The sequence below is a fragment of the Orcinus orca genome, chromosome 6 (genome assembly GCF_937001465.1).
Source record: "Orcinus orca chromosome 6, mOrcOrc1.1, whole genome shotgun sequence".
Lineage (NCBI taxonomy): Eukaryota > Metazoa > Chordata > Mammalia > Artiodactyla > Delphinidae > Orcinus > Orcinus orca.
This window is the reverse complement of record NC_064564.1, coordinates 96,961,348-96,984,780: the sequence shown is the minus strand read 5'-3', so window position 1 is coordinate 96,984,780 and position 23,433 is coordinate 96,961,348. Positions and strand designations below refer to the sequence as shown.

General features: G+C 46.6%; 1 protein-coding gene across 14 annotated transcripts in view; it reads left to right on the top strand.

Moving 5' to 3' along the window:
• Window positions 1–23,231, top strand: part of PTPN3 (protein tyrosine phosphatase non-receptor type 3) — a 143,957-nt gene extending 120,726 nt beyond the window's left edge. For 13 of the 14 annotated variants that reach the window (XM_033427511.2, XM_033427509.2, XM_033427510.2 and 10 more), the window contains 7 exons: window positions 9,332–9,422; window positions 9,704–9,765; window positions 11,850–11,996; window positions 18,149–18,277; window positions 19,176–19,321; window positions 20,024–20,159; window positions 21,812–23,231. In XM_033427511.2, the coding sequence (XP_033283402.1) occupies window positions 9,332–9,422; window positions 9,704–9,765; window positions 11,850–11,996; window positions 18,149–18,277; window positions 19,176–19,321; window positions 20,024–20,159; window positions 21,812–21,889 (789 nt within the window). In that variant the 3' untranslated portion in view covers window positions 21,890–23,231. The remainder of the gene's footprint in view (window positions 1–9,331; window positions 9,423–9,703; window positions 9,766–11,849; window positions 11,997–18,148; window positions 18,278–19,175; window positions 19,322–20,023; window positions 20,160–21,811) is intronic. The other variant, XM_033427512.2, reaches the window with a different exon arrangement.
• Window positions 23,232–23,433: the final 202 nt, after the last annotated feature.

Sequence of the window (23,433 nt, the reverse complement as noted above, 5' to 3'; positions counted from 1 at the left end):
GCTAAAGACCAAGATAGGGTGAGATTTCATTCCACAGACTGTATGTTCTGTAGGGACTGGAGGTGAGAGGATTCCAGGAGGTCCTCTGGGGTGAGATGTAATGTAATAGAGGGTGGATGGGATTAAGTGTGGGGGGGAGGGTATTCCAGGAGGGTCACAGCCTCCTGGACCCTAATGCAGACTAAGCTCAGAGGGTGTCAGGTAGGGAAACAGGCCTCCCGGGGGTGAGCAGCGCTCAAGGAGTCCTGGGAGATGTCGCCAGGTGATGGAAGCCCTTCACCCAAGACGAACCGGGTCTCTTTGATAAGATTGTCCACAAGGAGGCGCTGTGGGCTCTTGGTGAGGAAAAAGACGGTGCCTGGTCTTAACCGATGCTGCAGAAAATCCCCTGCACTTTCATGTTTTACATATAGGAATCCCCTATCAGGTTTTCCTTGAACAATGTTCATTGAGATTCATTAGGAAGATAAAAAATGCTTTAGAAAGAAGTACCCACTTGTCCCCCTGTGTTTTTAAGTAGTATTTCTCAAAGGGTGACACCCTGACCATCTGTACGGATATCACCTGAGGAGCTTGTTTAAACGGGCCCAGCCCTTAACTACTGAATCAGCCACACTGGGAGGGGGCCTGGATATTGCTTCTTAACAAGATCACCAGGAGGTTTTAATGCATGAGCTGATCCTGTGGATGGGAGAGTAAAGATTGTACCAGAACCATTGTCCCGCTGCTGCCCACCCTAAGTCCTGCCTTTAGAGCTTATGGTTGGACTAGAGAAGAAATAAGATATGGAGAACATAGATTTTTTAGGGTTAAATTTTAGTACGTACACATTTCCTTCATTTAGTTTAAACATTTCCGAGAAATTAAGTCGAAAAACCTTCTTTTTAAATAAGTAAATTTGAATTCCAAAATACAGAACAGATAACAGCAGATCTGCTCTGTGATGGAGCTGGTGGGATCCGTGGAGCCCTGCCTGTCCGTCTACACACTGCCCCCCAAGGACCCCTAGACTGTGGAACACAATTTAACAACCACTGCTAGAGGCGGGAGAAGTTGTCTCACATAGCTGCTAGAGGAGGGGAATCCTAAAGGAAGACAAAGGGAAACCTTTAATGCGCACTTACTGTGTGCCAAGGGCTTTACAGGCGTGTCTCACAGCATTCTCACAGCAGCCTGCTGTAGGGCTGGATCAGAGCCTTGGAGAGGTTATCTCACAGTAAACGGCACAGCCTGACTGGAAACCAGGCAGGCTTAACTCATGGAGCGTGTTCTCTTAACAGCTGTAGACCCTTTGTGTAATTGTATAGGTAACAACAACGTGCTGTTTCTATGTGAGAGTTGTTAGAAGAGCATGACATCAGAGCTAGAAAAGATCTGAGATGCTGTCTAGCCACGTGGAGCCAAGCAGCCTTCAAATCCTGACTCTACCACTCATTTCCTGTGTGACCTCAGGCACATCCCTTAACCTCTGTAGCCTCTACTTCCCCATCTGTAAATTGGGTATTTTGTGAGCTGGTTGTAAGAGTTAGATGAGATAAATACTTCATGTGTTGTCTGACGCACAGTCAGGGTACAAAAAGCAACAACTGTTATCATTCATAAATAGAGGAGCCTAAAGAACCTGCCAGTCCACACAAGAGGTGGAACCCAGCGCCGCCTGACTCCCAGAGTCTCGGCTATTCTGGTTCCCCACCTGCTTCTCCTCCAGTGCCGTCAGCAGGTGGGCGGCTTGGCTGTCGGAGGCTGTGCTCTGAACGGGAGCAGGAAGTGGGCGCTGGTTCCTAGCAGGTGCCCATGCCACCCACTCCGCAGCACAAAGGGCCTGTCCTGGGGTAGCTGGGCAGTGGATGGAATCCCTTTTGCAATGACAAGCTGGTTTTCAGCAAAGCTTGCTTTGAAGCATTTTCTTCATTAATGGAATTCCCCTGTCCCTCCCATGGTTTTCAGAAACAATTACAAATGTGTTCCAGAAAGCGTTGGGTCCCAGCTATAATAAAATCATGCTTAATAATTAGCATTTCTATAGCACTTCGGAGTCTACCAAGTGTGTCTCACATATGTTGTCTCAGTTGACTCTCACAGCAATTCCGTGAGACAGATATGGCCAGAATTATTTGGATCACTCCTTTATAAGTGGAGAGAACAAGGCTCAGAGGCTATGGAACTTGCCCAGTGTCACCCAGCTGGTCAGAGACAGAGCTGGGATTAGAATCTATGTTGAAAAGTCCATTGTCAGAACTCACCCGGTATGACCCAGTTCTTCACTCAACCTCTGATATGAGCCCTTCCCTCCAGGAGCTACACAGTGTGAGCTACTCAATGTGGGCAGTTTGCCAGCATTTGTGACCAGCCTCGAACTGCCTAAATACTGTGTTCAGGCAAGGTAGGGCGTCCCTCTGTCTCTCGTGTAAAGGCGCCCAGACTTGGGGTTCACAGGGCTCCAAGTCCATTGCCACCTCCAGGATGCTCTCCTCCTCTAAAGAACTCATTGCCTCAGCCCCAGGGTCATTCCTTCCTGAGAGTAATTTGTGGCTCATTTCATGCTTTTTCCGAGTTGAGCTTTCTGTTTAGGCAAGGGAAAGGGTGTGCATTTGGTATAGACAGTGCTGGATAAAAGCTAAGTGATGATGTTAACTGTCCTTTGAGAACTGGTTTCCCAGCAAGCAAAGGCCCCTTGTGCTCAGCCTCATCCAATGGCCTTGCAAGCTCTTTGGAGACTTGTGGAATGCAGTTGATAGAAAATGAGAAACATTTATCCTCCCGCCTCTCAGGACTGACGAGTTAGAGCAGTGGCTACAAGGCTCCACCAGAGGTCGAGTCAAACTCGGATACCCCCGCCCCTCCCACCTCAGCATCTTCCCTCTTTGCCAAAACCAGAAGCCGTCTTTTTCTCTCTTCTGACCACTGTTTCTCCCGAACCCACTCCTACATCATCCACTGTAAGAAACATCCATTCCTGTCAAAACAGGTGACTTACTGGTCGCTGTGATCATTATAAAAGTTGATTTGGAAGGACAAAGGCAGCTGAAGACTTACACATGTAGGTGTACCTTCAAGATCAGAGCTCATACTAAAAGTTTTTTTTTAATTTTTCAAATTTTTTTTTTCTTTTAAGAAAGGCAGACATTATCAAGTATAACACTTGGAATACAGGGAGCGAACTGCGGGCTTTGGAATGACCACGCGAGTGGCCTTTACATTTCAAGTGCCGGGGACCAATATAAAGGAATTGCCACCCCACCTCACTGTCAAGTATTTATCTGTGAAAGGGACGCTGCAAGAATACTTGAGTACGCCAGCACTGGGATCTGCATTTGGTACTGTGATTTAAAGTAGCACTGTTAAAAATAATAATAAAGTAGCACTATTTGAAAGTCCCCAGATTGCCAGCAACAATGTCAGTTCATTTCAGCAAACCTTTACAGGAAGGTAGAGAGAAACTCTGAGTACCCCGTCAGCAGTGTCCTTGCTCCCTGACTGGGTCTGTCAGGTACAAGGGAAAGTGGAAGTCCCCAGTGTGGACGAGCTGTCCGTGAGCAGTAAGTTGTTCTTATGTCTGCAAAGTGGAGGACAGCCTCTCGAGGCCTTCATGAAAAACGGGCTACCCTTAGCTTAGTTACATGCCTCCATGCCACCTCTCGTCCTGCTTTACTCAAGTGCTTTGTCCCCTTTGTCCAAAGCAGCAGATCCCGTTATTCCTCGACTCTAAACATTTTATTTAGCACCTACTATGTACCAGGCACAATGCTGGCCTAGGGTTTGTGGTGGTGAACAGAACAAACAAGACACCTGCCTTCATGGAGACCACAGTTTGGTGCTTGATACAGAAAGCACAGTAAATAGCTGTTTTGAAAGTCGTTGCCCTGTGCTAGACTCTGGGTTATTGCCAAGGGCATGAGAGGGAGTCCGTTTCTACTATTTGCTCTCCTTACTCATTGTCCCTTCCAGTCCCTCCATTTTCTTTTTTCTTTTTTTTGTCTTTTCCTTTTTTCTTCCCCCTTCTTGGGTTCTCAGTCTTCAAGAACTCCAGTGAGAATTCCCCCTTCATCTGGTTGTGCAGTTGATGGGGTGCTTGCTTCCACTGTGCCAGCCCTTGCCAGCATCCACTGGGTGGAGCCAATTGGGTGTCCAGAGCCTTTATCTGAGCGATGTGAGCAGGGTTCCCATCTTTGGTTGGGCCAAAAGTCTGAGGAGATCAGAGTCATCTCCTGATGCCCTCTCTCTACTTTTAGATGATTTTTTCAAAGGAGGAATGTTTAAACTGGAAAACTGTATGTCTTATCCATCCCCGAACTGTGCTGGTCAACTCCAGCTCCCACTGTTCAGTTTTCGTCTTTGGAGGCCAGAGCCGGTGATATTGATGCTGCAATTTAAATATGGTTGTTCCATAGCAAACCCTCTCAGCTGATCTTCTTATAATTCACCCTTACGCTCACAGCTGCTTAGAACTACACTCTGATATGATGAGAACAAAGTATATGAGGACATAAGAATTAAGATTTTAATAAAACTAAGTGATCTTATAACCCTCTGTCCCTGTGACCTTCTCCAGCCTCCGGATTGCTCTCATTCTAGGGCAGAATTTAAGGGACCTTAAAGACTAGGAGCTCTTGCCTGCTTCACATACCTTTAGCCCAAGAATGAACAAAGCAAACTGTGTCATTCCAATGAGCAGTTCTTGAAAGAGCCTTTTCTCAATTTCTGGCTAATATAATAGTCTTCATAATAGCTCATTACCTCCCATCCCTGATCCTTCCAGAAAGATATACCTGTGTTTCCAGCACATCACCGTCTACTCCGGACCACCCTTCTCTGGGCAGTGATTTCACACCCAGCCTGCCATGCGGCTCACAAGGTCTGGAGAAGAGTCCATAAATTGAAAGAACTTGAAAACCAACTGCTAACACCTTCAGAAACTAAGTGTGTGAATAGCACTGAAGCAGTTCAGTGGGAATAGGGTTCAGTGTTAGCCTTGGCAAGGCAAGGATAAAAATGAGTGTGTTGTCAACCCTTCTAAAGGCAAAAAAAAAAAAAAAAATCTTAGCTTTATTCACCCAACTTTTTGTAAAAAATTTTTAATTATATATATATATATTTCTTTTGTTGTAGTTCTTTTTTTTTATTATTTTTGCGGTACGCGGGCCTCTCACCGTTGCGGCCTCTCCCATTGCGGAGCGCAGGCTCAGCAGTCATGGCTCACGGGCCTAGCCGCTCCGCGGCATGTGGGATCTTCCCGGACCGGGGCACAAACCCATGTCCCCTGCATCGGCAGGCGGACTCTGTAGTTCTTTTTCTCACTTCAGTCATTTGAATTTTTTATATAAATTTATTTATTTGTTTATTTATTTTTGGCTGCGTTCAGTCTTCATTGCTGTTGTTGTGGTGCATGGGCTTCACATTGCGGTGGCTTCTCTTGTTGCAGAGCACAGGCTCTAGGCACACGGGCTTCAGTAGTTGCAGCATGCAGGCTCGGTAGTTGTGGCACACGGGCTTAGTTGCTCTGCGGCATGTGGGATCTTCCCAGACCAGGGCTGGAACCCGTGTCCCCTGCATTGGCAGGTGGATTCTTAACCACTGTGCCACCAGGGAAGTCCCCAGTCATTTGAATTTTTAAAAATTCATGTTGTAATAATTCAAGTAATTCAGTAATAGCCAAAGTAAAATTAATTGTTTTCTGACCCCCGTCTCCTTTAGCTTCTCTCTCTGTTGTAGTTTACAGATAATAATTTGGTGTGTATCCTGGCATACTTGTTCCAGTGATCTTGCAAATATATTTTATACACACATACATAAGTGCACACACATATGTTATATACACATTGTGCGTATGCTGTTATGTGTAGAAATGGGATCACCACTGTATTATTCTGTGACTTGCATTTTTCACTTAAATAGATGAGTGGAATCTGTACTTTTAGTCTATCTTATTCTATTACTTGCACATAATTTTGTGGTATAACTATATCAGAATTTAAGTCAACACTTTTCCCTGTTGGGAAATATTCAGGCTGTTTCCAGTTTTCTGCCAAAGAAAATATTTTGCCACCAATAAATTTCTTTGATATGTATCTTTGTGCATTTCTGTCAGATAAAGCCCAGGGTGTGCATATTTAAAATTTTGAAGACAGTGCTATAGTACTTTATTTTGTATTTTATTTTTAATACTTTACAATCCTATCAACAGATCATTACTGCTGAGATACATTCATATCCTTGTTGTGATTAAAGCCTTTTGCTAGATCTATGCTCTTCCGCTAGACCATCTCAAGTTGATTACATTTACACTTTTGGTGTTTTTTTTTTTTTTTGGTGCGTTGGGTCTTTGTTGCGGTGTGCAGGCTCTCATTGCGGTGGCTTCTCTTGTTGCGGAGCTCAGGCTCTAGGCGTTCGGGCTTCAATAGTTGCAGCACATGGGCTCAGTAGTTGTGGCTCCTGGGCTCTAGAGTGCAGGCTCAGTTGTTGTGGCTCGAGGGCCTAGTTGCTCTGCGGCATGTGGGGTCTTCTGAGACAAGGGCTCGAACTTGTGGCCCCTACATTGGCAGGCAGATTCTCAACCACTGCAGCACCAGGGAGGCCCCTACGCTTTTGTTATTTGGAAAAGAAAAACTTTTTACCTCCAGGTTAGCTTTACTGGTTATATTCACTCAATTGGATTTCACTTCTATGCAGTTAGTCAGTTAGAACCAAATTTTCATTTAGGGGAATTTGACTCAGATATTCTCCTCCTCCCAGAATCAAACCAAAACTTCTAATAAATCTTGAATTTATTTTAAGAAGGAGCCCAGAGAGTTCATTAAAGCTCCCAGACCTTTAAGAAGTTGCTTAGTGGCTACTTGATTGTTATGAACTGGAATTGTAAAGATGATTAATAGTTGAGCCTAGGGAAAGATTGGAAATTCTGAACATTTGGAAAATGCATGAGACATAACGTAATTATCATTACCAAAAATGTCTATGCTAATTCTCTCCTGGTGATTTCTGTGCAATTTGTTTAATAAAAGAACTAATAAGAGAAAAAACAGACCAACAGAGGCTGGTTTATAAAGCCAGAAATACAATTTGCAAAAGCATACAGGGAAAGACATTGTTCCACCTCCCTATTCAAATTGTAAACACATTTTAGTTGATGATACTGGCTGCAAGTCGGTGGACTAACCATTCTCATACACCCCTGGAGGGCAACTCCATTTTGTGTGTGTGTGTGTGTGTGTGTGTGTGTGTGTGTGTGTGTGTGTGTGTATCAAAGTCCTCAAAAATATGCTTTAATGCAGTAATTCTGTTCCTGGGAGTTTATAGTAGCAAAAAATTGAAAACAGTCTAATCAAGAAGTAGAATAAAAGTTAAACTATGAAAACCTTATAGATTATTGAGCCAGTAAAAATCATGTGTATAGAGAATACTTCCAAGTATTTAAATGACACAGAGAACTAGACACTATATAATAAGTGGGGAAAACAGCCTTCAAAATTATAGTGGTATTTCCCAGGACATGTCTTGTGAGACGTGAGATCCTCCATGGCCAAATTAGCTTGAGAAATGCTTAGCTAATCAGAATTTAATAAGGTTATGCACTACAGGACTTGTCGTCTTAGAGATTCATAGAACATAAGGTGACTTGTAGTATTTCCCAAATTTCCTTGACCTTGAAACTTTTTCTAAGCAATACCTAGTAGCTTCTTTCAGAATACTTGGGTTCTATAGAACATAATATGGAAAGTGCTAATAAATGTTCAGTCTCATTTTTTGTTTTTAAAAACATAGTGATATCTGTATATTTTATGTGTTTACATATATAATTACATATGTTTGTATACATGTGTGTGTGAAAAAAAAAGCTGGAGAAGATAGCTGAAGAAGGTCATCTCAGGACTTCCCTGGTGGCGCAGTGGTTAAGGATCCGCCTGCCAATGCAGGGGACACGGCTTTTAGCCCTGGTCTTGAAAGATCTGACATGCCGTGGAACAACTAAGCCCATGCACCACAACTGCTGAGCCCACGTGCCGCAACTACTGAAGCCCGTGCGCCTAGGGCCCATGCTCCGCAACAAGAGAAGCCACAGCAATAAGAAGCCCGCTCACTGCAACAAAGAGTAGCCCCCGCTCGCCGCAACTAGAGAAAGCCCGCCCGCAGCAACGAAGACCCAATGCAGTCAAAATAAATAAATAAAATTTTTTAAAAAACAGGTCATCTCAGGGTTGTGAAATTACCGGTAACTTTTTTCTTTATATTAGTCTGAATTTCTTAAATTTTCTGCAAAAAAAAAAAATCACTTCCAACACTGAAAAAAAAGTTGTTTTTAAATTCCCATAAAGTTAACTAAAATCCACTGGTGAATAGTGTTTCACACTCTAGTTTGAAGTGGAGGGACACAGTTGTATAGAAAAGAAAACTCAAAAGGGCAAGGGGAAACCTTGAGAGGGGATGGATGTATCTTACGCCTTTATAGTGGTGATGGTTTTATGGGCGTATACTTATCCCCAAACTCATCGAGTTGTACGTTAACTATATACCACTTTTTACATGTCAGTCATACCTCAATAAAATGTCACTTCAAAGAAAAAAACTCAAGCATTGGTGTCAGATCTGGGTTCAGCCTCTGGTTTTAATCTTGAGCAAAGCATTTAATCTCTGCCTCTCACTTAAAAAATAAGAATACTATTAATACCTCTCACAGAGCTGTTGTCAGCAGCACATCAGGTACAGTACGAATGTGTCTAACACATGCTTGTAAATATGCAAAGATGGTTTTAACTGAATTATTCACTAATGATTGCATGTATAGGGAAATACCTCTTTAAATGAATGTTTAAATGAAGTTTACTATGTATTGGAATAAATGTTTTTACTGTGGGAGTATACTTCTGAAATGAATGAAATGAAATGCTCTTGTTCTTAGCAAAGAGTATGGTTCACTCTATTAAATTGGAGGGAAGTGTTTTTAGACTAATGTAAATGATTTCCATTTAATTTTTAGTCAGAATTCTTTCTTTTTCTCTACTTGCTTTTAGCTCTTGTCAAATAATTGTCATAAAGATGAGGTTTTACTTACTGTGATCCATTATCTGTGACTCACACCCCTTCTTATGACTTTTCCTCAAAGATCATCATGTTAAAAAAAACATTATTGAAGAATTTAGTCAGTTTCTCAGGGGATTGTAGAATTTCTTATTGGGAAGATTTTTCTCTTAATATATAAAATCACTGTTAAATGTTAAGATTTTGGTGCTGTGACTGGTAAACTTTACTGATGAAGTATATTTTCACACTCTCTCCATAGCTGTTTTTTGCAATGTTTTTTTTCTTTTTTTTTACTTCTCTATTTGTCATTTAGCAACTCTACAGAAAGAAGCCCGGTTTGGCCATCACATTTGCAAAGCTGCCTCAAAATTTGGACAAAAACCGATATAAAGATGTATTGCCTTGTGAGTATCCGGCGTGAATACCTCCTCCCCGCTACCACACACACACTGAGATGATGTTTCCCTTTTTAAAACAGATTGTCTGGTATTCTGGAACGATTTTCAGTGTGTCTGTAAACACCACCGTCTTTACTGCAGCCATTTCAAACTCTGAACAGTTGGGGAATAGTGTTTATGCTAATGAGGCGAGAGCTGCAGATGGGGCTGGGAACTGAACTCTTGTTTACTCGGTGCGATAAAAATAACACTAGGAATAATCAGTAAGTGTCTTGCTCTCCCCACAGATGACACCACCCGGGTATTATTGCAGAGAAACGAAGATTATATTAATGCGAGTTACGTGAACGTAAGTTAAAAATCTGGATCGTGAGAAAAAGCACATTAATCACTGCAACAAGCGTGACAGTGGTGTGTGAGGTGCTTTGCAGTTGGCGAAGTGCTTTCCCGTTCACTCCCTCATTTCATCACCACAGCAGCCGTTGAGGGAAGGCAAAATAGTCTCATTTTACAGAGGATGAAACTAAGGTTCAGAGACATTTAATAATTTGAAAAGTCACAAAGCTAACGGAAGGTGAGACCAAAACTCAGATTCTGTGTCTCTGACTCCATCATCCACATGCCTTCTGTCCTCAACTGCAGACATTTAGGTGTTCTGTTGTTTTGGCCATTGGTATGTTTGTAACTTTCTGTGTTTTTCCCCCATGTCGTTACATCCTGCCTAAAAATAAGAAAAATAAGACCACCTCTGGGCATATAACCCAAAAACAAAAGGTAAAAGATTTCACATGTTGTGGGGAAAACATTCATTTCACTCTGAAAATGCATGTTGGGCAACTTAGCCTCTCTGAACCTCAGTTTCTTTATCTAAACCAGGGGTCAGCACACTTCTTCTGTAGAGGGCCAGATAATAAATACTTTGGTCTCTGCAAGCCAAGAGACAAAATTGAGGATATTAATTAGGTACTTATATAGCCGTTTAAAATGCAACCATGTGAAGGCTTCCCTGGTGACGCAGTGGTTAGGAGTCAGCCTGCTGATGCGGGGGACACGGGTTCGTGCCCCGGTCCGGGAGAGGCCACAACAGTGAGAGGCCCGCGTACCGCAAAAAAAAAAAAAGAAAAAAATGCAACCATGTGAAAACACAAAAAAACACCTTAGGCTTGCAAAGTGGCAGTTAAATTTGGCCTTCAGCCCATAGCTTACCAACCTCTGATCTAAATGAACAGATGACTTTTCAAGTTCTCAGGTTATAGCATGATATCAAGAACAACCAGCAAGAATGGATCTGATCAGTGATTCTACTTATTCAAAAGCATCTGTGGGATTCATTGACCCTCACTTCAATATTCCTGGTGTCCTGCAAGCAGAGCATCAGAAATGGTGGGGCTGCTAAGACCATGCAGTCCTGGGGTGGGGACTGGCTGAGACCAGGGCTGAGGAAGCCCTTAACCCAAGCACCAACCAAACCATGAGTTGGGCACCTCCATTTACCTTTCCCATCTAAGAATGAGTGAATCACAGTGCCGCTCCAAAGCTCAGCCAGTTCTGAGTGTTCTTTCATAGAAAAGACTTAGTTTAGAAGCAAAAGGAGAGCAGAGTGGGAGAGGGACACTGAGGACAGTTGAAAACATTTTGACATCTAGCATTAATCAACTCAGATGGTAACCTTGTGAGGTGATGTGTTCATGAACTCGACTCTAGGAATCATTTCACAGTGTATACATATATCAGACCATCATGTTGTACACCTTAAATATATACAGTTTTTATTTGTCAGTTATACCTCAGTAAAGCTGGGGCTGGGAGGGAGACTGATCGACTCAGTGGCACAAACATTGGCAGCCGTGCAGAAAGCAAAGTGGAACAGCAGTTGGTGGGATAAGCCTGTATGGCTTATGCTTCAAAGAAAATAAATATTTTGATAGAAAACCCTGCATAGGGAAAGATGTAAGCATGAGGATTGGCATGTGTTGCTGAAAATGCAGTTACCCAATATTGACTATATTTAGGATACAGCGGTGAAGGTCATTTAAACTCTTTTCCATCTCGTAGGTCCACTTCTGATTATCGCCTATTGACTATCATATAGTTTTATCTTAAATATCTAATGCTAGTATTACTGTTAAATACTAGCATTTGAAGCTTTTTTTTTTTTGGCCGCATGGCTTGTGGGATCTTAGTTCCCAGACCAGGGATTGCACCTGCGCCCCCTGCAGTGGTAGCCTGAAGTCTTAACCACTGGACCGCCAGGGAAGTCCCTTTGAAGCATTTCTGAGAGTAGCTTTTTCTTTGATTATTCTTATTGGCCAAAAATTGATAGAGATGTTATTCTGGTGTGATGACAGTCACTAAGTGAAAGAATGTAAGATCCAGTTCCCTGTCCACCTTGTGGCAGTAACGGATTCTAATGCCTTAACAATCTCTTGCCAGATGGAAATTCCTGCTGCTAACCTTGTGAACAAGTACATTGCTGCTCAGGGACCCCTGCCACATACCTGTGCACAATTTTGGCAGGTAGTCTGGGATCAGAAGTTGTCACTCATCGTCATGTTGACCACTCTCACAGAGCGAGGGCGGGTAAGTGGCTTGATCTCCAATTCAGAAGTGTGCATGTCACACTGTGCTCTGCAGAACGTGAATTTCAGAGCTGGAAAAGGTCTTAATGAAATGTCACCCGGTCCAGCCCCTATGTGACCCATAAATCTCCTGTACAGAGCTACTGATGGATACCTCCAGTGACTGGAAGCTCAGCACTTTTCCTGCCCACTCCCTGGCCTTTCCAAGCTAAGGAGTGATCAGACAGCCCCTTCCATTCCTGCCTCCGATCCATTATAACAAGCAGGAAGGCTCTTCACCTTGCCTTACCTGTCCAAGAACCCCTGTTTTAGCCGTGGCCTTACCCACCCAGGACAAGTGCTGGTCCTGAGAAGAGCAGTGTGAGTGCCAGGTTCACAATGGCCATAAAAAGTAGAAGAAATGACCTCTGTCAACCTCTGCTTGTGTTGCAGCAAAACCTGATACAAAAAAGAGGTGAGAAGGGCTTAATTAGGAGAGTGATGGGCACCCTGCTGTGCTCAGCCTGATGTGCATTTTCCATAGGAACAGATCGCTGATGATATAACAGAAGTCAGTGTGCAAGGGATACTGTGCAGCATGAGTTCTCTAACTTCTGCCTGCATCTGGGTATCTTCATTATGAAATGTTTATCCAGAAACACATTCCAAAATCAAATATAAAGCAATTTTGAACCACCTATTTTGAATGATCTTTGTGCCACTTCCTCCCAGGCCTCTCTTTGGTAAGTAGCTCAGAATTGAGCTGTGCTGAAAGTCAGAATACAGGATTGGAATGGATAGTATGTTTGAGGAGATCAGGCTACCCTCTCACCCAAAACAGCAAAATAAGTATTCCTACTAGTTCTAGAGAGACCCGTGGATTGCAGAGGGCTTTCACACAGGTTGTCCCAGGCAGATGGCTCCCCGCCTTGGCTAAAACACTTCCAGGGTCCATCCATGAGTACTCGGCTCTGATTTTTTTAAAAATCCCTCTTTACGACACGCTGAAATCCACGTCACTTTGAACCACCACCCCACCTGCTTCTCTTACCTGGAAGACTCAGTAATAAGTTACCCTTCTCTTCTATGCAATGCCCTTTCAGATATGTGAAAATAACCCTCGACTTCCATTAAGGTGGCGGTCAGCAAAAATTGTCTGGTCTTTGTCTCAGTGGTGCTGTTAGCCAGTTTCCCCATTTTGTACTCAAGCATTTGACTCTGGAAACCTACATGCAGCACGCTGGTGGGGCTCTGGAGCCAGACGATCTGGGTTCAGAATACGTTCTTCTCGAGCAAGTTATTTAACCTCTCTGACCCTCAGCTTCCCTGAATATAAACTGCAGATACTAGTGCCGCCTTGGAGGGTTTGTGAAGACTAAGACGATATATGTGAAAAGCCTAGAGAGCTGCCTGTCGCAGGTGTCCAGCAGACATTAGCTACTGTGTGTCTGTGTGGCCATGATTATCATCCCTGGGAGGATGAGCCGTCGGATCTGGCCTTCCGCGTGCGCTTGGGCTCCTCGGGCTTTCCATCTGTCATTCTCTGTGTTGGCTCTCACCCTTAGCTTCTTGTCACTCACGGTCTCGATCAGAATCTCTTCTCTTCACATAAGTCACCATTTAAAAAATGTAAAGGCCCTCAAGAAGCAGTAGAAATGTCCTTCTAGAATACTGTGAGTCAGAGGCGTTGAGGGCACTCTTCGGGGAGCAGGTGCTCGTTCTCTTAGCTCTGCTTCCAGCCCTGGCCGTCTCTCCATCTTGTCTACCTGGTTACCGTGAGAACTCTCAGAAGCTTTGCTGAAACCACCAGGCAGCAGGTCTATGGCATCACCTCATCTCCTTGTCTGGAAATCTTGTTTTTGCCTATTTTTAATTTTTGTTTATATTCCGGTTTTGTATGCATGTGTGATTTTCTAATCTTGTTTTGGAAAGGCAGTGAAACTACTGGGACCTGTTTTGAACTTAGGGAACTCCAGCTGGCTCACAGTCCTATCCTGTCCTCTCTCTTTTTCTGGAGCGCCTGCACCCATCTTGTTCCGTGGTGTCCTGGGTAAGAGGGCAGATGCTAGGGCCGTGCTTCCTGAATTCGAATCCCTGCTCGGTCCCTTCCTACCTGTGTGGCTTAGGAAACCTGCAGAACCTCTACGTAAAATGGAATAATAATGACACCGATCGTCGATTAGTGGAGTAACTGAATGAGTTAATACAGGCAGCTTTCTTGGAACAGTGCTTGGCACACAGTAAATATTATACAGATGCTAGCTAGCAGTAATAGTAGTTTGAGTACACCTTAGTTGTTGCCAGGGCTGTACTATTACTGTAGTATTATTTATTATGATTCTTCAAATTGGCTCACCTTTTTTTGCTTTAAAAAATTTCCTTTGGGGCTTCCCTGGTGGCGCAGTGGTTGAGAGTCCGCCTGCCGATGCAGGGGACATGGGTTTGTGCCCTGGTCTGGGAAGATCCCACGTGCCGCGGAGCGGCTGGGCCTGTGAGCCATGGCCGCTGGGCCTGCGCGTCCGGAGCCTGTGCTCCGCAACGGGAGAGGCCACAACAGTGAGAGGCCCACGTATCACAAAAAAAAAAAAATTTCCTTTGAAATATATATCTGAAATGGAAGCTCAGTATCACTTGCCATAAAAAGAAGGTATGTGTAAAAATGCAAAAACCACAAGACAATGTTTTTAAAGTCTAAATAAATATTCTTGCCTTCCAGGCTGTGAACCCAAGGCGTGCTTGCCCACACACTCATGTGCTGTCTCCTAAAAAGAGAGTTAAAGTACTAGGAAGATAATGTTAAAGCTATCCTGGACCCCAACTGAGAAACTCTCTATGGCATACGTGGAAAAACCCACTTTCCCACCGTGTGGTTCTATGCCGTTTAGTACAGAGCCCCATCTCCTCCTAGCCTCCTACCAAATCCCACACTTTGCAGGCCTTGATCTGGGCCATTGTGGTATGTTATAGATGACAAGACATCGGCCTTGTTGTCTGCAGAATCTCCCCATATGAAACTGTGCCACGTTTGCCTGCCTGTTCTGTGACTCTGGGGAACGTGGATACTCCAGGTTTTCTCAGAAACTGCCCATGGAGGTGCTACTCTCAGAGCTCATGAGGTCTTTCAGTGGTGCTGCAACTCCTGCGAGCCAACACCTGAACCCATGGGGCAGCCAGGAGCTCTCCTCACCTGTGTTGGGCTGCTCCTTCCCCTTCAAAGTTGGCTCGGCCCTTCCCAGCTGCAAGATCATTGCTCTCCTTGGAGAAAAGAGAGCGCCAGCAGGCGTGGTTAGTGACAGACACCTGCCCCTATGGCAGTCCCTTCTTCCCCTCATTCTGCCTGTTCCAGCTCAGGAGAAAAGACCCTTTCTTCCATCCAGGAGGCCTCACTTCCACCGGCTGCCCTTGTAGGTCCTGCCCCTCCTGTTTTGTCCTGATTGGAGTCCGCTCTGAACCTGAGCTCCTCCAAGGTCTCCATGTAACCTGGTGGGTTGGTTGGTTTCCCAGCCCTTTCTTCCTAATGGAACCCCTTCCGGCTGGTTCCATCGGGTTAGAGATTCCCATCTCCCACGAGTCAGAGCATTCCCTTCGTAAGCTCTGGCCCTGGGAACTTACCTCTGTTGTTTTATCAATGGTTGGAAACCTGTTCTCAAATCCAGGCTACCCGTTTCCTCCCTTTCCTGTTACAAACGCTCAGGTGACCTGAGCCCTTTATCCTGAGGTCCCTTATCTGGTCCTCACCACCCCCCTGAGTTCCTCCTGATTAGGAGTCAGTCACTCCAGGCCAGCAGCTCTGTCCCCTACTTCTTCCGAGAGATGAAGCTCTTGGCATGTCCCGGTTGCTTTCTCCCATATTCTGCATTTTGCGGGGTGAGCCTCCCCACAGGCGAATTGCTGGCGGGGTCCCCGTCGCCGCTCTGTGCTGCGCTCACGTCTGTAGATGCTGGAAGCCTTGCCCAGAGGCCAGTGGTCAGTGAGGCGCTCCTGCCACAGAATAGCTTTCATTTCTCCCTCTTTTCATTCCGACCTAAAATGTTTTCCATTGTGTTCTCCCTTCAGGTCCATGGGTTTCCTCCAAGAGGAAACAGAGGTATAGAGGTATATAGTCTTTCCATTGAAAGGGTCTTCTCCTTCCCCTCCCATCAAGGATGTTTCTTCTGGGGGAAAAATTATTTTTTGCATCTATATATTATAGATATATAATGTATAATATATATAATATATAATATGGATATATATATTATATCCATTTCCTATATGTAGGATCTGACACAAGTGGATTCACTCTCTGAGCCTCAGTTTACTCTTATGCAAAACAGAGACAATGACGGTATCTACCTCATAAGATTGTTTGGAGACCCAGATAAAATAATGTCCATAAAAAGCACCATTTAGTGCTTAGCATATACTGATCAAGATAGTAGGCATTAGGGAATCCCCTGGCAGTCCAGTGGTTAGGACTCCGAGCTTCCACTGCAGGGGTCCTGGGTTCGATCCCTGGTCAGGGAACTAAGATCCTGCCAGCCGCACAGTACGGCCAAAACTGAGGTTCAGAGAAGCGAAGTACCTTGCCCAGGATTGCAAGTTAGTGGAACTTATCAACCAGGAGGGAAACTCAGGATGTGCACAAACTTCTTGTTCTTTCTGCTACACCCCCAGTGCTTAGAGATCCAAATAGACCTAAAATCTAAATTTGATCAAGGAGTAAAGAGAGTCCAGTTCTGATCAGATTCACTGGGAGTCTCTGGAAATAGAGGTATTTGTGGCTCAGCCCTGCACGGGCTCGTCGCTTCAGAGCGAAGCTTGCCATCAGCTGTCCTGTGGGTAGGACCCTTGGGAGCCTGCAGCAGACAGCTACACTCCCACAGATAAGGAAGCAGATGCAGGCCTGCTGGGTGTTGGCTCTGCCTCGGGTTCTGTGGACAGCAGTCCTTCGTGTCTTGGAGAAGCTGGGAAGTGGCCACTAACCAAAATACCCAGGTGTAAGGTTTACAAGTAAACTCTTAACGCCACCTTTTCAGCAGCATGCTTTAATTTCACATATTCACTGTGACGTTTGAAAATAAGAATAGAAAAGCTCTTTTAAATTACGTGCATCTGTTGGTTTATACCCCCTCTCAGCTGTAAGTAAATGTAATTTTTACCCAAGTTGATGCAGCTGTAGGCTTGGAGAGAACATTTGTTTTGAATGCGTCAGAATTTGACTTGATGGATCTATGATGGGATAGGCAGCTTGGCCCTGAGCTTTGCTTCGAGGCCAGAGGCAGGAGTGAGACTGCTGGGAACACGTTTCAGGATTTGGAAGGGGGAAGAGAAAACGGGAGAGGCCGTGGGGAGCCACAGCAGCCCTGGACCTGGGGCAGCCCACTTAATCCTGCTGAGCCCGGGTTTCCCCCTCTGCTGTCTGGCACGCGTCAGCTCCGTAGGAGTCGTATACGAAAGCACTGGTGGGGCCTGCGGCAGCAGGGATGATAATGGCCACCGTCACCGCTGACCTGCCCCCACCCCGCAGTGAGCCTGGCACTGCACACCATTCTCTCCAGCCTCTGTCACCATCTGGGAAGCAGGTGCTGGCCTGTCTTTCAGGTGAAGAATGTGAAAGTCAGAGAGCTTAAGCAGTAGCAGGTTCAAGGTCACAGGGCTCACCGTGGAGGAGAAAGTGATCGTAGCAGACGTCGGTCTGGCTCCCAGAGGTGTGCTCTTAGCGGCTGTGCCGTGAGGAGTGGACGCCGAAGGAGGGATGAGGTGGAAAGGGGTGTTGAGAGCAGAGAAGGGGCCGAGGGATGGGGGTGTCGGGTAGAGATCGCTCCTAAGTCGAGGCCCCACGTCAGAGGCTCTCCTGTTTCTCCAGCAGTTGGACCCTGGTGATGAAGGAGGAAAGTCTGTGTGCTCAAATTCCAGCTCCAGCTGGAGTGAGAGCTGTGGCCTGGCCCCTGGCGGGTTGACCTCCCCCCCACTCCCCAGCTGCCCAGGGGAGGAAGGGAGATTCCCCGCCCACCCTCAGAAAACAGACGCAGCACAAAAGTGGCCTCGCCTGCGTCTCTCTTCTCCCAGCAGCTCTGAGTACCTGGTGCGAGTGAGAGGGCTCTGGCCAAACATCCAACCCGTCTGCCCAGTAACCGCCACGAGGACCGCCGCACAGCCGAGCCTAACCCCTACCCGCTGGTTCCCTTGCAGACCAAATGCCACCAGTACTGGCCCTATCCTCCCGAGGTCATGGAACACGGCAGCTTTCACATCCGCTGTCAGTCGGAGGACTGCACCATCGCTTATGTGTTCCGCGAAATGCTGGTCACGAACACCGAGGTGAGCACTGCATGGGCGGCGAGTGGTCCAGGGGAGGGCACGGGTTAGAGGCAGGCGCTGAATCAGCATCCACCGTGGGCCCGGGTAGCGCTCTACTTCTAGGTCAGTCTGTGTTTTCACCTGGTGGGCATTTCAGTAGATGTACAGACGGCCTGGAAAAGAGCCAGCACCCGTGTCCACAGCAGCATATTTCACAATAGCCGACAGGTGGAAACAGCCCAAGTGTCCACTGACAAATAAATGGATAAACAGAATGTGGTGTATTCATATAATGGAATCCTAGTCCCCCTTTACAGAGAAGGAAGTTCTGACACATGCTACTGCATGGTTGAACCTCGAAGACATTATGCTGAGTGGAAGGAGCCAGACCCCAAAGGTCAAATACTGTGAGGTACCTGGAGTAGTCAGTTCACAGAGACGGAAAGGAGGACGGTGGTCGCCAGGGCTGCGTGGCTGGGGAATGAAGTTAGTGTTTAACGGGCACGGTGTTTCAGTTTGGGAAGATGAAAAGGCTCTGGAAGGAATTGTACATAATGTTTAACATGGTAAACTTCTTGTTATGTGTCTTTTGACCATAAAAAAAAAAAAGAGCCAACGTGGGTGGCCCTAATCGTAAGTACCACAGGAGCAAACGGGAAGAGTCCACTGTGGGCAGAAGTGGTGGAGGAGACATCGGGCAGGAGGTGGTCCCATCGGAACCCTCGAGAGTGGGTGTTTGGGAGTGTATGGAAGGCGGGTGGGCAGGAGTTGGCAGTGGCAGTGGCAGGGTGGTACCCAGTGGCAGAAGAGTGTCCGGAGACAGGAGCTCCCTGGCTGGAGGCCGGAGCGGGGCCAGGGTCCTCCTGTCCACCTGCCCACCGTCCAGGTAACTCAGCGAGGCCACTCTGTCTCTTCGCAGACCGGAGAGGAGCACACCGTGACGCATCTCCAGTACGTGGCATGGCCAGACCACGGCGTTCCCGATGACTCCTCAGACTTTCTGGAATTTGTGAACTATGTGAGGTCCCTGAGAGTGGAAGGGGAACCCGTCCTAGTTCACTGCAGGTACTGTGGCTTGTTGGCTCTATTTTTTTAATACTCATACTCCTTGGGAAAGGCCTGGAGAAAGTTGGCAGGCATCAAGCCCACCTAAATCCCACAAGACTAGATATGCTTTTTACAACGCTCTCTTTGCTTTCTTTCTTCACAATGTCAAAAGATCCGGACAGACTTGTGATTGCTGCACAGAACTGGAGAACAAACTCCCTCCCTCATCTTTCCCTCCGTTCCCAGCTGACTGACCTCACAGCAGATGCGCATAAGATGGGGGGTGGAGTTTGCACGGAAGGGTGGGTTTCTTCCCGTTGATTTTTTTTTTTTTTTTTTTTTTTGTGGTACGCGGGCCTCTCACTGCTGTGGCCTCTCCCGTTGTGGAGCACAGGCTCCGGACACGCAGGCTCAGCGGCCATGGCTCACGGGCCCAGCCGCTCCACGGCATGTGGGATCCTCCCGGACCGGGGCACGAACCCGTGTCCCCTGCACCAGCAGGCGGACTCCCAACCACTGCACCACCAGGGAAGCCCTCTTCCCGTTGATTTTTAAGCCCCCGGTCTGTTCAAGAGCACACCTTGAGCGCGTGTTTTGTGTTCTTTGAAGGTCAGAGGAGGAAAGCTCCCTCTGAGTAAGCGTGGGAACTGGCGAGGAGCTGAGCTGGGCTGTGCAGAAATGCTGTCTGAGCAAATCCCGTCTCTGCTCCTTTCCCCCCAGTGCTGGGATAGGTCGAACCGGTGTGTTGGTCACCATGGAAACATCCATGTGCCTGATCGAGAGGAACCTGCCCGTTTACCCACTGGATATTGTTCGGAAAATGCGAGACCAGCGCGCCATGATGGTGCAGACATCAGTGAGTAGAAATCCAGTAATAAAAATACTAACGATGGCCAGGCCTGCACGAAGGGCTTTTGCAGGTCGAGAGACCAAGGCCCCAAGGGACTGAGTCACTTGCCCACGGTCACAGAGCTTGTCAGGGGCTGAGCAGATCCAACACCCACCCCGTCCAAGTTCTGCCTCTCGCTACCCACCACTTCTGCTGCCTCACAGTTTGTTTCCTGCCAGCCGCTTGGCCAGGGAGCAGCCCCGGTTGCCCTCTGCATTGTCAAGCCACTGACCCGTCGTGTGTCTGTCCATCGGAAGTAAGCAAGGTCACCTGAGGGTTTCACCCCACCCGCCTGCTCCTGGGTGAGCCTTTTGACTCAGCAGATGTCTCACACGGCCCTACTCTCTCCTCTTCTGGGCTCTCTCCCACGTACGTCACGCCTGGGTACCTGGCACTGCAAGTGTCCACAAGAGGAAATATTGTGGCTTCCCCCCAGAGCTACAACAGGGGCAGTGGGGTGGCACGGAAAGTTCATGATTCACCCTCCCCCACATACTGGGCAACCTCTGAAGAGTGCCTTAACCTCTCTCTAAGCCTCAGTTTCCCCATCTGCAAAATAAGGACTATCCCGTATTCATTCATTCATCCGTTCGACAGATAATTGCACAAGCAGGAGAGACCTGAGCTTGTATCTAGTAGAACTGGATCAGTTGACTGTAGATCTCAGCAGCAGTGGGAGAGGTCCAAAGGGAGTCTAAGAGCTCGAGAAGAGTATCGAAAGCTGACTTCGGAAAGTCAGGGCTTTCTGGAGGAACGGCCTCCGAGGCCATACCCCCCGATGGATGAGGAGAAGTTAGCAAAGAAGGGACTGGGACTTGCCCTGAGCTCTGTGTCCTCACGGACTCATGGACCAAGCTCATAAGATTTCTCTAACGATGGTGAGCTCATGTTTTAAATTCACGTGCACCCAGGAAACCTGGTTAAGAAAAAAAAAAAATCAGGTTCTCTGCCCTGTTTTGTGGTATGGAAGACCTCCTTGCTAGTTAAAGAATGTCTAAAGTGCATCTTCTGGGCACATTTTCCTAGCTGGTGCAGCTCAGTCTGAATGCTTTCTTGTCACCCAGGACACATCCGTCAAACAAGTCTCTTAGGTGTTTGTTAATATAAAGAACCTTACCCTGTAGAGCGGCTTTCAGTGGCTTTCCTTTGGAAGACAAAATCCAGACTCTTTATCTCAGTGCAAGGCCTTCTGCAGGCAGGTCCCAGTCCACCCGTGCCACCCTCCTACCAGCCCCGCTACCGACAGCTGTCCTGGGCCAGGACCGTGAGCCCTGGCTGTGTTCCTCTGAACGGGCCGCCCTTTCATTTCCACGTACACTGGTGTGTACATTGGAACGGCCACCCTGCAGCAACCTGTGTCCCTCCCTGACTCCCTGAGGCTGCCGGTGCCTCCCTCTGCCGTGTTTCCATGCCACGGTTGCCCAACCCTCATCACATAGTGAGCTCACAGGTAGGTGTGTCTTCTCCACACCGGGTCCCTGATGTAGCCCAGGGCCTGGCTCGGCCGGAGCTGGAGCTCAGGGTGTTGATGAGTGAGGTGAAAGAATACCTGTGTCTGTGGTCTGATGCAGCATTTGTGGAACTGCTGGCCAGCTTGACGGCTTTCTGTTCCTTTCCAGAGCCAGTACAAGTTTGTGTGTGAAGCGATCCTTCGTGTTTATGAAGAAGGCTTAGTCCAAATGCTGGATCCCAGTTAAGATGACTGTGAAGACGTTCATTCCTCTTTCCCAAGGGCGTCCTCCTTCTCTCTGGAAACAGCAAGAGGAAGTTGTAGGCTGTGGGAAAGGAATGAGCATATTTGAACCCAAGCACTTTAAATTTCTATTAAAAGAAAAAGGTATCGTGTACATAGGAACTGTGTAGATAACGCATGCGGTTATAGCATCATTTAGGCCCGCACCTCCTCCGGAGAGATAAGCAGAAGGGGATCTCAGTTTGGGGCCTGTCCTAATGCCTCCCTCCTTCTCCGTCTCCATATTCCTGTAAACCATCCTTGGGCAATTGAGAGGGGACGCCAGCAACCCTGTTGACCTCCCAGAAACGAGATGGTGTGGCTGTTCAGAGTTGCTTGGATGAGTTGTGTGTATATGTGTATAGGACTAAGGGCTGAGCTTTCCGTGCGTCTGGGCGGAGCTGGAACAGTCAGCGTTCACCTGCCCTGATGCTAACGAGAAACCCCATGAATGTACTGAACGGCAGGGGGTGGGGTGTCAGGCCTAGGGGCAAGCGGTGCCTTTTCTGCCCTCCCTTCCTTGGTCCCATCTCCCTGCCACTTCCAATATTCACGTTTCTGAGACTCGTGTCCAAATGCCCTGCCTTCTCCCTGCATCAGTGACCCTCCTCAGGTTCACACCAGCGCCTGAACCGGGCAGTGCAGGTTTCGGGTGAGTTTTCAGTTGAGACTCTGAGAACAAGGACTCCCAGTGTTGTCCCACGTGTTCGTTTTTGGAGCAGGTGCCTGTTGCCTCTGCTTTCCTCTTGCTGTACCCTCAGCACCCAGGACTGGAACCATCCACTACTGAATCTAAGACATGGATTGCTGCTACTTCGAGCTATTACACTTGAAACGTTACAATTTTCCTGAGGGGAGATGGGATGTCACCTAAATATTCAGAATCTTTGGCCCTTCTGAGAAAAGATCTAGTCGTTGAGCCATGGGAAACCCAACTTCTAGAGGGTTGCCTGTGGAGGTGTGTGTGTGTCTGTGTGTTGTGTGTGCTCCCACGGGTGAGTGTTTCTTGGGATTCCTAACTTGATTCAAATTACAGTTGAGTTTATATAAAGAATGAGTCTCTGTATAGAAGAACAAATGTGTGCATTCACTCTTAGTTACAATGGTCTTCGTTTCATTTCAAAGGAGAGGATCAGACTATCTGAATATAAACACAATTTGATGTTAATTTATTCTAAGTACACCATGATTTTGATTGTCCTAAAGAATTCTGCCTTTGTTAATACTATGTTAATTTTTTTTTAAATTTGTGACAGGATTGTAGCAAATTATTATTTAAGGAAAATAAATTACGTAAACATTCTAAAGTGGTATTTTGAAATAGTGGTTTTATGTATCCAGAAGAAACAGCTAAGTATCCAATTTCTTAACGGGATTTATAGAAAAAGGATGGTTTCATGTTATAGTGCACTGAAATGAGGCCGTTTTGATGTTTAGCAAACTGGGCTAGTTGAGTAGTTTCCTGGTCACAAACTGGGTAAAAGACCTTTACTGTAGGGGCCAGGTTTC